The sequence below is a fragment of the Humulus lupulus genome, chromosome 2 (genome assembly GCF_963169125.1).
Source record: "Humulus lupulus chromosome 2, drHumLupu1.1, whole genome shotgun sequence".
Classification (NCBI taxonomy): domain Eukaryota; kingdom Viridiplantae; phylum Streptophyta; class Magnoliopsida; order Rosales; family Cannabaceae; genus Humulus; species Humulus lupulus.
In genome coordinates, this window is record NC_084794.1 from 93,388,885 (window position 1) to 93,400,312 (window position 11,428).

General features: G+C 38.1%; 1 protein-coding gene across 1 annotated transcript; it reads right to left on the minus strand.

The window, feature by feature from the left end:
• Positions 1–3,898: 3,898 nt before the first annotated feature.
• On the minus strand, positions 3,899–5,692 carry LOC133814527 (uncharacterized). The gene is made up of 3 exons (XM_062247473.1): positions 5,367–5,692; positions 4,711–4,901; positions 3,899–4,605 (listed from the first exon to the last, which is right to left on the minus strand). Exons 1-3 carry the CDS (start codon positions 5,690–5,692, stop codon positions 3,899–3,901), a joined length of 1,224 nt encoding a protein of 407 aa, XP_062103457.1.
• Positions 5,693–11,428: the final 5,736 nt, after the last annotated feature.

The following is an 11,428-nucleotide window of genomic DNA, read 5'->3' on the forward strand; positions in this document are numbered from 1 at the left end:
TTGTTGTAATTTCTTTCTAACAAGATTATGTCGGTAGTAGTCGGTCTAGCCTGAATCGTTGATATGGTAGGCTGGGAGTCTTGATGGTTATGAAACACTCTTGTATTTTGGCTCAAAGTAATCTTGTATCCTACATATTTTTCTTTATATTAAAATGACTAGAAGTATTATCTTACTTTTCATATTAACCTTGTCTGGATGACTGATTGGATGGCCGATTGACTTGGCTAATCATATCACTCACCATGGTTATCTGGCTGATGATTTACTCTATCTTTCCCCCCTAGTCTAAGTGTAATATACTTGGTATTTTAAACTTAGACTATCGATTTTCTTTTTTGTGTTAACTCGGCCGTTTGTCCTCGGATAAATTATGGCTAGGTTAGTTCACTTTCTTGACTAACTTGTTGGACGACCAATCTTAGTTAAAAAGAAAAAATTGGACGTAATTTGGAGCTACACTCCATAGAACTGCCTACATACCCTTATCAGGGATCAAGCCCAAATGTAGTTCTGACACTTTCTGCATGATAGTGTCAGTATGGTGCTTGAATGAAGATCCCGTGAGATCAATGATGAAAGAAGATTGGGTTGAGTTAAAAGTGATACTATTTTAAGTGGACAATGTTCCAGCTGTTTTTGATTTCACGTCCATCTTTAGTTTGTAGCTTGTATGCTCCATGTCCAACTACCTTTGTGATCAGGTAGGGACCTTCCCATGTCGGGGCGAGCTTACCTGCTCCTGCTTCCTTAGTGTTCTGGAACACTCTTTGTAGTACCCAATCTCCCACTTTGAATGATCAAGCGCGGATGTTCTTATTGTAATGTCTGGCTATGCCTTGTTGATAGGCTAAGACTCTTAAGAGTGTTTTGTTCCTTCTTTCGTCGATGGTGTTGAGTTCATGGCACATGTTTTCCCAATTTTCTTCGTCTGTCGTCAGCTCATATCTGGCTGTCAGAACTTCACTCTCAGTAAGGATGACTGCCTCCATCCCATAGGCTAATGAGAATGGTGTTTCCCCCGTCGTAGTCCTGGTTGTGGTTCGATAGGACCATAGGACTCTCGACAACTCGTCAGCCCATCTTCCCTTAGCTTTTTCGAGGCGCTTCTTGATGTTGTTCATGATAGTCTTCTTGGATGACTCTACTTGTCCATTTTCTTGGGGATACCTTGGTGTGGAGAAGCTGAGCTTGATGTTCCAGAATTTGTAGAAGTCTTGGAAGTCGAAACTGATGAATTGAGAGCCATTGTCCGTCACAGTTTCTTTTGGTACTCCATACCTGCAGATCACATTCTTCCAAATGAAGCCCTTTACTTCTTTGTCTCAGACTTGGTGGAATGAGTCTGCTTCAATCCACTTGCTGAAGTAGTTAGTCACTGCAAGCATGTACATCTTTTGTCCTAGTGCGGTTGGAAGCCTACCTACAATGTCCATCCCTCATTTCATGAATGGCCAAGGGAATGTGATGGAGATTAGACGCTCTAGAGGTTGGTGGGATATTTGGGTGAACCGTTGGCACTTGTCACATCTTCTTGCATAGTCGGAGGAGTCGGCTCGCATAGTTGGCCAGTAGTAGCCTTGTGTTAGGGCACAGTGCGCCAAGCTTCGTCCTCTAGACTGGTTGCCGCACTCTCCTTCATGCAACTCAGCCAGTACGTACTTGGCCTTTGCAGGGTTAATGCATCTCAAATATGGACCAGAAAATGAACGTTTATAGAGTTTACCATGTATAATAGTGAAGCGCGCTGAATGAGCCTTGACCCGACGTGCTTTGTTCTTATCTCCAGGAAGTATGCCCTACCCCAAGTACTCGACTATTGGAGTCATCCATGTTCGGTTGTTGGAGATGTCACTAACTTGCTCTTCTTCATCTTTCCAGATAGCTGGCCATTACAGATATACTACAGGTATTGTCTTAGGGTCGGTTGTCTGGATGGAGGATCTAAGGTTTGCTAATGCATTTGCATGATTGTTCTCCCCTCTTGGCACTTGGTTGATAGTGAACTCGTCGAAGACCGACTGCAACGTTTTAGTCTTGTTGAGGTAGGTTGTCATCTTGTTATCCCGAGCTTGGTAGCTACCCTGCATTTGGTTGACTACCAACTGAGAATCACTGAAGACCACGATCCTTTTGACTCCCATGTCCTTGGCTAGTTCGAGTCCAGGTATCATTGCTTCATATTCGTCTTCATTGTTGGTAGATTTGAACCCGCATTAGACTGCTTGTTCGATTACGTCACCTTGGGGTGAAGTCAGGACGAGTCCGAGTCCACTTCCTCTAGTGTTACTTGAGTCGTCTACTTGCAACTTCCAAATTCTGGCTGACTGTCCCTCGGTCAGACAACAAAGCTCTTTTTTCTACCTGCACATGCATGTTAGGTGTAAAATCTGCAATGAAGTCAGCTAATACCTGAGATTTGAGGGAAGTCCGTGGCTTATATGTTACTTCGTACTCGCTGAGCTTTATCACCCACTTGGTAAGTCTGCCTGATAGTTCCAGTTTATGGAGGATTGTTTTGAGTGGGAAGGTGGTCAGGACCATTATTGGATGGCACTGGAAGTATGGGCGTAGCTTCCTTGCTGCATGGATGAGTGCTAGTGTAAGCTTCTCCAACTGGCTATACCGGGTTTCTGCATCAAGTAAGGCTTTGCTTACATAGTAGACTGGAGATTGCTTGCCTTCCTCTTCTGGAACTAGGACCGCGCTAACTGTTGTCTCAGATACTGCTAGGTAGATGAATAGTGTCTCATTGTCTTTTGGTTTTGAGAGGAGAGGCGGGCTGGTCATGTACTGTTTTAGTTGGGCTAGTGCTTCTTCACATTCAGCTGTCCACTCAAAGGTTTTTTATTTCCTTAGTGTGTTAAAGAAGAGGTGACATCGTTCTAACAATTTTGAGATGAATCGACTGAGTGCTGCGATGCGTCCAGTTAACTTCTGTACGTCTTTTATGCACGTTGGGGAAGGAATCCTTTGGATTGACTCTATCTGTGCTGGGTTAGCCTCGATTCCCCTTTGAGTTACTAGGTACCCAAGGAACTTTCCTGCAGTCACACCAAAAGAACATTCAGTTGGATTCAGTTTCATATTATATTTCCTAAGAATGTCAAAAGATTGTTTTAAATGGCTGATATGGTCCTCTACAATGAGGTATTTGACGAGCATGTCGTCAATGTAGACTTCCATCGTCTTCCCCAGCAAGTCGACACACATCTTGTTGACTAATCTCTGGTAAGTTTCTCATGCGTTCTTCAATCCGAATGGCATGACCTTGTAGCAGAATATGCTCAAGTTGGTCATGAAAGCTGTCTTTTCCTGGTCGTCTAGATGCATCAGGATCTAGTTGTATCCTGAGTATGCATCCATGAAGCTTAGGAGTTCATGACCGGCTATGGCGTCTACCAGCATGTCTATATGTAGTAATGGGAACGAGTCCTTAGGACACGCCTTATTGAGGTCTGTGAAGTCGATGCAGACTCGCCATTTTCCATTCTTTTTCTTAACAATGACTACGTTGGCCAACCAGTTGGGATAGTGCACCTCCCTCACGAACCCATTATCAATGAGCTTCTGAACTTCTTCGTTGGTGGCCTTGTTCCTTTCAGGGGAAAATTTTCTTCTTTTTTTTCTTCCTTGGTGGATAGTCTGGATCAACCTGCAATTTATGGACAATTACTTCGGGGTCAATTCCAGTCATGTCCGCATGGGACCAAGCAAAACAATCACAATGGACTGATAGAAAATCAATGAGTTTAGTTCTAGTGTCAGGGTCCAATCGTGATCCAATTTGGACTTTGTGATCTGGGAAGTCCGGATGTATCTGGACTTCGTCCAACTCCTCCATGTCAGGTTGGTTCATCTGGGAGTCAGTCAGTCAGTCTTCCTATAATTGCTATAACTAAGCAGGTTTGGCCTTCATGGTAGTTTGGTAACATGCTCTTGAGTCTTTCTGTTGGCCTTTAATTTCTTTTACTCCCCATTTAGTTGGGAACCTTAGGACTTGGTGGTATGTTGAAGGGATTGCCTCCATTTCATGTATCCATGGTCGACCTAGTATCACGTTGTAAGCAGACGGAGAGTCTACTACCAAGAATCTTGTGCACAGATTGACTCCTTCGACATAAACACGTAGCTCGATCTCTCCTAGTGTGTTCCTTTGCTCTCCACTAAAATCGATGAGGGTTGTAGTGTTCTTTATGATCTTTGATTCATCTATCCCTATTTCCTTGAGAGCACTTAAAAATAAAATGTTAGTTGAGCTTCCATTATCAATAAGTATACGTTTAGTAAGAAAATTAGCTATGTAAAGTGCAATGACAAGAGCATCATGATGTAGGTTGAGGAGTCTGGTTGACTCTGTTGTTGAGAAACTGATGGTTTGAGCTGGTAGGCTGATGGTATTCTTCTCTATCCCGCTGGACTCTCCTTTGATCCAGTTGGTCTGCCTTGCATGTCTTTTGGCTATTGAATGGGTGACTCCGCTTACCTCAGAGCCACCAGTTATTACGTTCAATGTTCGTTCATGAGTAATTGGCTTCGGCGGGGTTATTTCTCTTCGGATGACTGACCTGTCTGCCTCCTGCTGGAATGTTCTTTTGCCTTTGTCTGTGAGTAAGTCAGTCAGGTGACCATGTCTTAATAGGTTGGATACTTCGAGTCTTAAGGCAATGCACTCATCTGTTCAAAGACCGTGGTCATTTTGGAACTCACACCATTTTGATTTCTCTCGCTGGTCAGACGGAGTCCTCATCTTTTTCAGCCATTTCACTTTGTCTCCGAGTCCTTTCAGTATGCCAACGACTTCAGCTGGTGAGATTGAAAGATTGTATTCTGGTATCTTTGGTCCATCTCGCAAACGTGTCTCAGACGACCGGTTGTACTCCCTTCTTCTGTTCTCTGATCTGTTGGGATACAAGTATGGCTTGGATTGTCTATCACTCTGCCGTCTGCCTGCCTTTGAGTGTCTTTCCTTGGAGAAGAGTGATAATAGTTAGCTTCATCCTCCTCCCATTTGATCTGTGCCTAGGCTTTGGCGAGAACGTCTTCCATCGTCTTGCAAGGATACTTGGTAAGTTCTTTGTATAGGTCTGAGTCGTAGTAGAGTCCTTTGCGGAACTGAGATGGCTATGTCCTGATTACAATGGGTTATAGAAACCTTCTCTTTGTTGAAGCAGCCTACATACTCTCGCAAGGGCTCACCCCGTCGTTAAACTATGATGTAGAGGTCTTCTGCAGACTTATCAAGTTTCCTGCTACTAGCAAACTACTCAACAAAAGTGTCAGTCAATTGTGCATAAGTAGAAATAGAATTATTAGGTAAATTAGTATACCACTGGAGGGCTGGTCCAATCAGACTAGAAACAAACCCCTTACACATGCATGCTTCCCTCATATCACGTGGGATGGCAACAGTGAACATCCTCTGCCTATACTGTGCGATGTGATCATCCAAGTCAGATGTCTCGTCAAACATCTTCATATTTGGGAAGTTGAACTTCTTTTGCATTTCCACTAGTGCAATTTCGTCTACGAATGGAGAGTCTGCATAACAGCTTGCTGCACTCTTCTTAATTGGAGCCGGCATCCCAGGAATTCGTTGGATGAACGCTTCGATCTTAGCTAACTTTCGAGCCAACTCGGGATCTTCAATTGGAAATGAGTTTGTGGTTGCTTGGCGGACTGGCTCACTCATGACTAAGTGATTCAATCCGATTTCTGCTGCTCAGGTATATTCTGACCAGCTCCAATGATGGTTTGGTTGGCTCCAACGATAGGTTGACTAGCGCTTGGAACCTGCTGTTGTCCAGGTCCAGTGGCTGGCTGACTGGCTCCTGGAATCTGTTGTTGTCCTGCTGCACCAGCTGGCTGGCTGACTCCTGGAATCTGCTATGATCCGGGCGCAGATGAGTGTCCATGTTCAGTCATGGTTACCTATTCACCTGTATTGACAACAAAATTTTGAATGTTAGACATGGTGGGTGGAGTTTGATAATTCCTTACCGAGGGTGATGGAACTGTCTGATTTAGTCCATCACTGTTAGAGATATGAGTGAGGTCACCCAAAGGTTGCATAGGGCTAACTCGGCCTCGGAAGCGGGATGGCTGAGCCTTGGTGGCTCAAGAGGACATGGCCTCCATTCGTACGAGTAGGTTAGCATTCTCAGCTTCGAGCCTCCTCATTTTCTCGCGTTCTTCATTCATCTGGGCAGTAAGAGCAACGAGTTGAGCAGACAGATCGGGTGTCTCAGTCACGTCTGACATGGCTCTCAAGTAAACTTCTTGATCTCTTTGTCGGTTGTTTGATTGCTAGGGCCCCACGGTGGGCACCAAATTTTAAAGGTGATTTCCTACAATTGATTAGATGGGCACTAGCAACCTGTCAAGTACAAAGAGAAAGATATGAGAGTTCAATTGGGAGCACCGGTGGGTGGTCAGCCAAAGGGACTCCGACGCTCAAGTTAGTCGGGTTGTAATGAGCTAATTGAAAATAATAAAATTATAATGAAAATAATGATGTATTGATGGATGGATGAGTAGTAGGATGGTCAAAGTGACGACAGAGACAACGACGAAATTCAACAATCGGGTCAAGTCCGGTTGGGTCAGACCAGGCTGACTGATTCAACTTGCTCGATTGGATCGCCTAGAGAGAGTAGTACTTTGTTTCAGTAAGAAAGTAAAGTAGAGTAAAATGGTTATCAGATGTCCCGTCCTCAACCCCTGAGGGTCTTATTTATTATTCTTTTTCTCTCCCGTTATTCCTCCGTCTTCCTAATTCGTCTGACTAATTCCAAGTGGTTTCTTTCCGAAATTCTCGGCAAATGTGGTGTGAGCCTTGACTGTTTCAAGGTCCTTGGCTGACTGAGCGTATCCGGATTCGGGTCCGGGTCTGGGTATGGTTTTGGGCATTTTGGACGGTTCATTGTATATGCGAGCCTATTCACATGGGTTTGGGCTTTATTGGCTAGTCAAACTGGCTTATTGGGCCAAGATGCTAATCTGATTGCTTGTTGGACTTTTTTTTAATCAAGTAGACAGATTTTGTCCACTACAGATTTATTTTAACTATCACTAAAACTTGGGAATCAATATACTAATAAGTATTATCAAACTTACATTTTGTGGATTCTAGTATCTTAATAATCTTTCCTTTTACCACTTATTTTAAAATCATTATTGATTTATTTTCATTCTCTTAAATAGCTTTATTTTAAATCTTTTATTTTATATTCATGACATTAATTCTCATCAATCTTTGGAGCTAGGTTAGAATTTATTAATGTTGATTTAAAATAGTTTTCTTTTTGATTTTAGACATCTCCTTTGGGTTCGATCTCGTGCTTACACAAACACTATATTTCATATACGATTCATGCGAGTATAAATTTTTAAAACGTACCCGTTTTGAGTCCATCAAGTTTTTGGCACCGTTGCCGGGGAGTTGCAAGAAAAGAAACGAAATTTATCTCAAGGTTAGTGAATTCTTCTACTAGTTATTTTAATTTTTGCACTTAAAAAAAACTATATAAAAAAATATATATTTATATAAAAAAAAAGATAAAAAGAAAATTTGGGACGGTTCTACCACCCATAAAAAAACTTACTTATTTAGTTATATTTATTATTTTTTTTAGTTGACGACACTTGTACCTCCTATCTATCTTTTTAATTTTTATAGTTGACGGCACTTGCGCCTCCTATTTATCTTGTTAATTTTTATAGTTGGCGATACTTGTGCCTCCTATCTATCTTTTTAATTTTTATAGTTGATGGCACTTATGCCTCCTAATTTTGTTGTAATTTTATTTCGTTTATAACTTTGTTAGTTGACGGCATTTCTGCCTCCTAGCTTTTGTGTTATTATTATTTTTATTATTATTGTTATTTTGTGATAGTTGATGGCATTTGTGCCTCCTAACCTTTTATTTTATTATATTGTTATTAGTTGATGGCACTTGTGCCTCCTAAATTTGTTTAATATCTTAACATTGTTTTTGTTCTCTTAATTTTATTCCCTTTTTATTTTTACCTTAATTGTCAAAAAAAACAAATTCTTTAGTTTGTCATTTAGTTTTTACCATATGAATCATTTTAATTATAGTTGGAATTCTTAGTACAACTATTATGCACAATCAAATTAAATTATGGAGAAACTAATAATATGTATGATATGCATGAATCCCTTGATATCCCTTTTACCCCCGCCTATAATCAAACTTTTTCATGGAGTCATACCCAGTCTCCAATAGGGCATGAATTCAACAAGCATAATCAAAGTCATGCCCAATTCGACCTATCATATTCCATTCAACAAGAAATGAGCCCATCTTTAGAGGATACCCTACAACAGTTCATACAATCAACCTACCAAATCTTACAAGCCCAATCTCAGTCAATCTCAAAAATTGAGACAATAGTAGGACAACTTGCAACTGTTATAGAGTCGAAAAAACAAGTTTATCCCAATCAACCCATTCCTAATCCAAATAGTCAAATTCAAAGTAAAAAAGAGAATGAAGTAGTTGAAGAACTTGTAATACGCATTCAACCCCCTAATGAAACAAAAGAGTTGGATGAAATAATTTTCGAGGCTCATGAGGAAAATGAAAAAGATATAATTATATCTCAAGAGCCCATAAATGAACAAATTTGTATATTTACTCAAAATGAAAATGAGTCTAATATAGATATGCAATTTTCTTATTTTATTGATATTCTATTAAAATTGCATATTTCTAATTTTCTTGTAGGTGTGATGTTATAAATTATTATTTATGGCATTTGCATCAAAGTCATAACTCACCCTACTAATGAAATTCTACACCATCGATTGGGTGTAGGATATAAGAAAAAAATAAATTATAGTCGAGTTAAAGACTATAAACTAAAGCGCTTTGTGGGAGGCAACTCATACTTTTCATGTTTCATTTTATATTTCACTTTTGTTGTGTGTTATGTTTCATGTTTTTCAAATTCCAAAAAGCTTGAAGGAAACTTCTTGCCCAAAAAGAAAAGAAGAGAAGAAAACAAATGAGCCGAATCAAGGAAGTATTCATCCAAGGGAGTAGTTCTTAACTTTTTCCATTTTATTACTCATTGAGGACAATGTTTCATTTAAGTTTGGGGGTAGTGTGTATGTGTTTTCTTGGTGTTTATGTGATTTTGCATGTTTTTCATCCTTGGTGTTTATGTGTATTTCTTTGTGTTTTTGCATATTTTTCATTCTTGGTATTTATGTGTTTTTCTTTGTGTTTTTGCACACTTTTCATTTGTTGTAAAATTAAAAAATATATATATTTTCTTTGTTTTGTTTGAAAAAAAATATTGGTGATTTTCATTTTTTTCGATAATAAGAATTATGATTGAAACTGTTCTTAGTTCTTAGAAAAATATAAATAAATCTTAAGTTTTGTTTTTAATTTTTGAGTTAGTTTTGTTTAATTATAGATTTTTTTTTCCTTCATTATATGACACTTTTTCTATTCTATTTGAATTATTGTGATATTTGGACAAAGTTTATATAAACATTAAATTCTTTAAATCTCTAAAAAAAAAGTCACATTGAAAAATAAGAAAAGTAAACTTTTGAGATTTATATATAAAAGAAAAATGTGTTTATTGAGATTTAATTTATTTTTACATGATGATTTGATGATAGTTCCTGTGTTTGCATGTTAAATATTTATTTTGAAAACAATTTTAACTTCTTAATTAATTACATAAGTTTTAATTTTATTTGTGATTTTCTTTGAACTATTTCCATTATGTAATTTTTGAGGTAAACATTTCACATCACCAATTAAAAAAAAAATTGTGTGTGCTTTTAATTTTTCTTTTGCTTGAGGACTAGCAAAATATTAAGTTTGGGGGTGTGATAATTCTACAAAATAGAGTTATTTTACCACATTTTTATGCTAAATGTTGCTTAGTCTTTGAGTTTTTAAGTAACTTATTAAGTTTTTAAGTAATTTTTAATTTATTAGTCTTATTGTAGTTTTCTATATTTTTATATGTTTTTATAGATATTTTATTGTTTTATGTTGTAATTTAATTATTTAAAATTAGTATTGTTAGTTTGAATGCTAAAAATATCATTTTATTGAAATTAAATGTTATGTAAATTAAATTTTAATTAATATTTTCATGGAGATTATATGGTATATTTTATTAGTGAAAATATTTAATTTTAATTTAGTTTATGAGTATTTTGTAGAAAACAATGTTCCATTTTGGTACTTTGGAAAGAAGAGGAAAGACAAGAATTAAAGCTGAAAAAATAAAGAAAATGTGGCATTTCTGAAAAGCCAAGCCCGACCATTTCAAACAGGCCCAGCCCGTTTCTCCTCCAGCCAACACCAGCTGCCACCTCTAGCCCGTTTCTCCTTCAACAGCCTAGGCCCACGGCCCATCTCCCAGCTGCCTCCGACAGCTACCTGCCCTGGCCCAAAAGCCACTCCTCCCTGCCAATCGAACCTCCCAGCAGGCCCACGAGCCCAACCACTTCAGCAGTCAGCTCAGCCCAGTTCTTGCGCCAGCCCAAGCACCTTTCCCAGACGCCTGGGCCACCTTTGCAGCAGCCAGCTTCCCAGCCGGCCCTGCTCAGCCGTACACCACACAAAGCCCACACCTGGCCCAGCCACCCAACCAAATACCAACACCATTCTTTTTAGCACAATATCCAAGCTTAATTTGTCACTTTGTCTCCTTTTCACCAAATTCCAATTTTCAAACATACAACATTTACATCAAAATTACCATTTTTTTTATTATTTCATGTTTTATTTTGGTTTAATCCTTGTTTTTAATCCCCAATGTAATTTACTTTTATTTCTTAGTCCTCATCCCCTCCTATAAATAAGAGCCTCATTTTACAAAATTCTACACCTTCTCTTAGACCACTTCTTCCATCTTTCTATTCTCTCCATATTTTTCTTTTCTTAGATTTTATGTATTTTTAGAGGAATAATTTTGGGGTTCCTCCAAATTTTTCTATTTATGTTTGTAATTTTTTTGTTTGTAATTTCTATTCTAGTTATGAGTTTCTAATCTTTTTAAAATTATTAAGGTGATGATGAAACAATATGTAACTAAATAGTATTTATTTTGTATGTTGATTTCTCATTTGTGCAACAAATTTATGGATTTTTCTTTTTCAAATGTCTTCTTTCATCTTAAATATCATGTATTTTTTATTGTTAGCACATATTTTCACTTTGTTCTTCATTAGTGCAAAATCATAATATTCTTTGATTAAGGTGTGCCATTAAATTGTGCACATCAAATGCTTAGAACAAAATTATTATGTTTTGCCTTATAAATAATATTCATTGATTTATTTGTTATTTCATTAGATTGATTTACATTAAATACTTTGATATTATAATTTTAAAAGTGAAGATAAATCCTATATTTTTATAAAAACTTATGC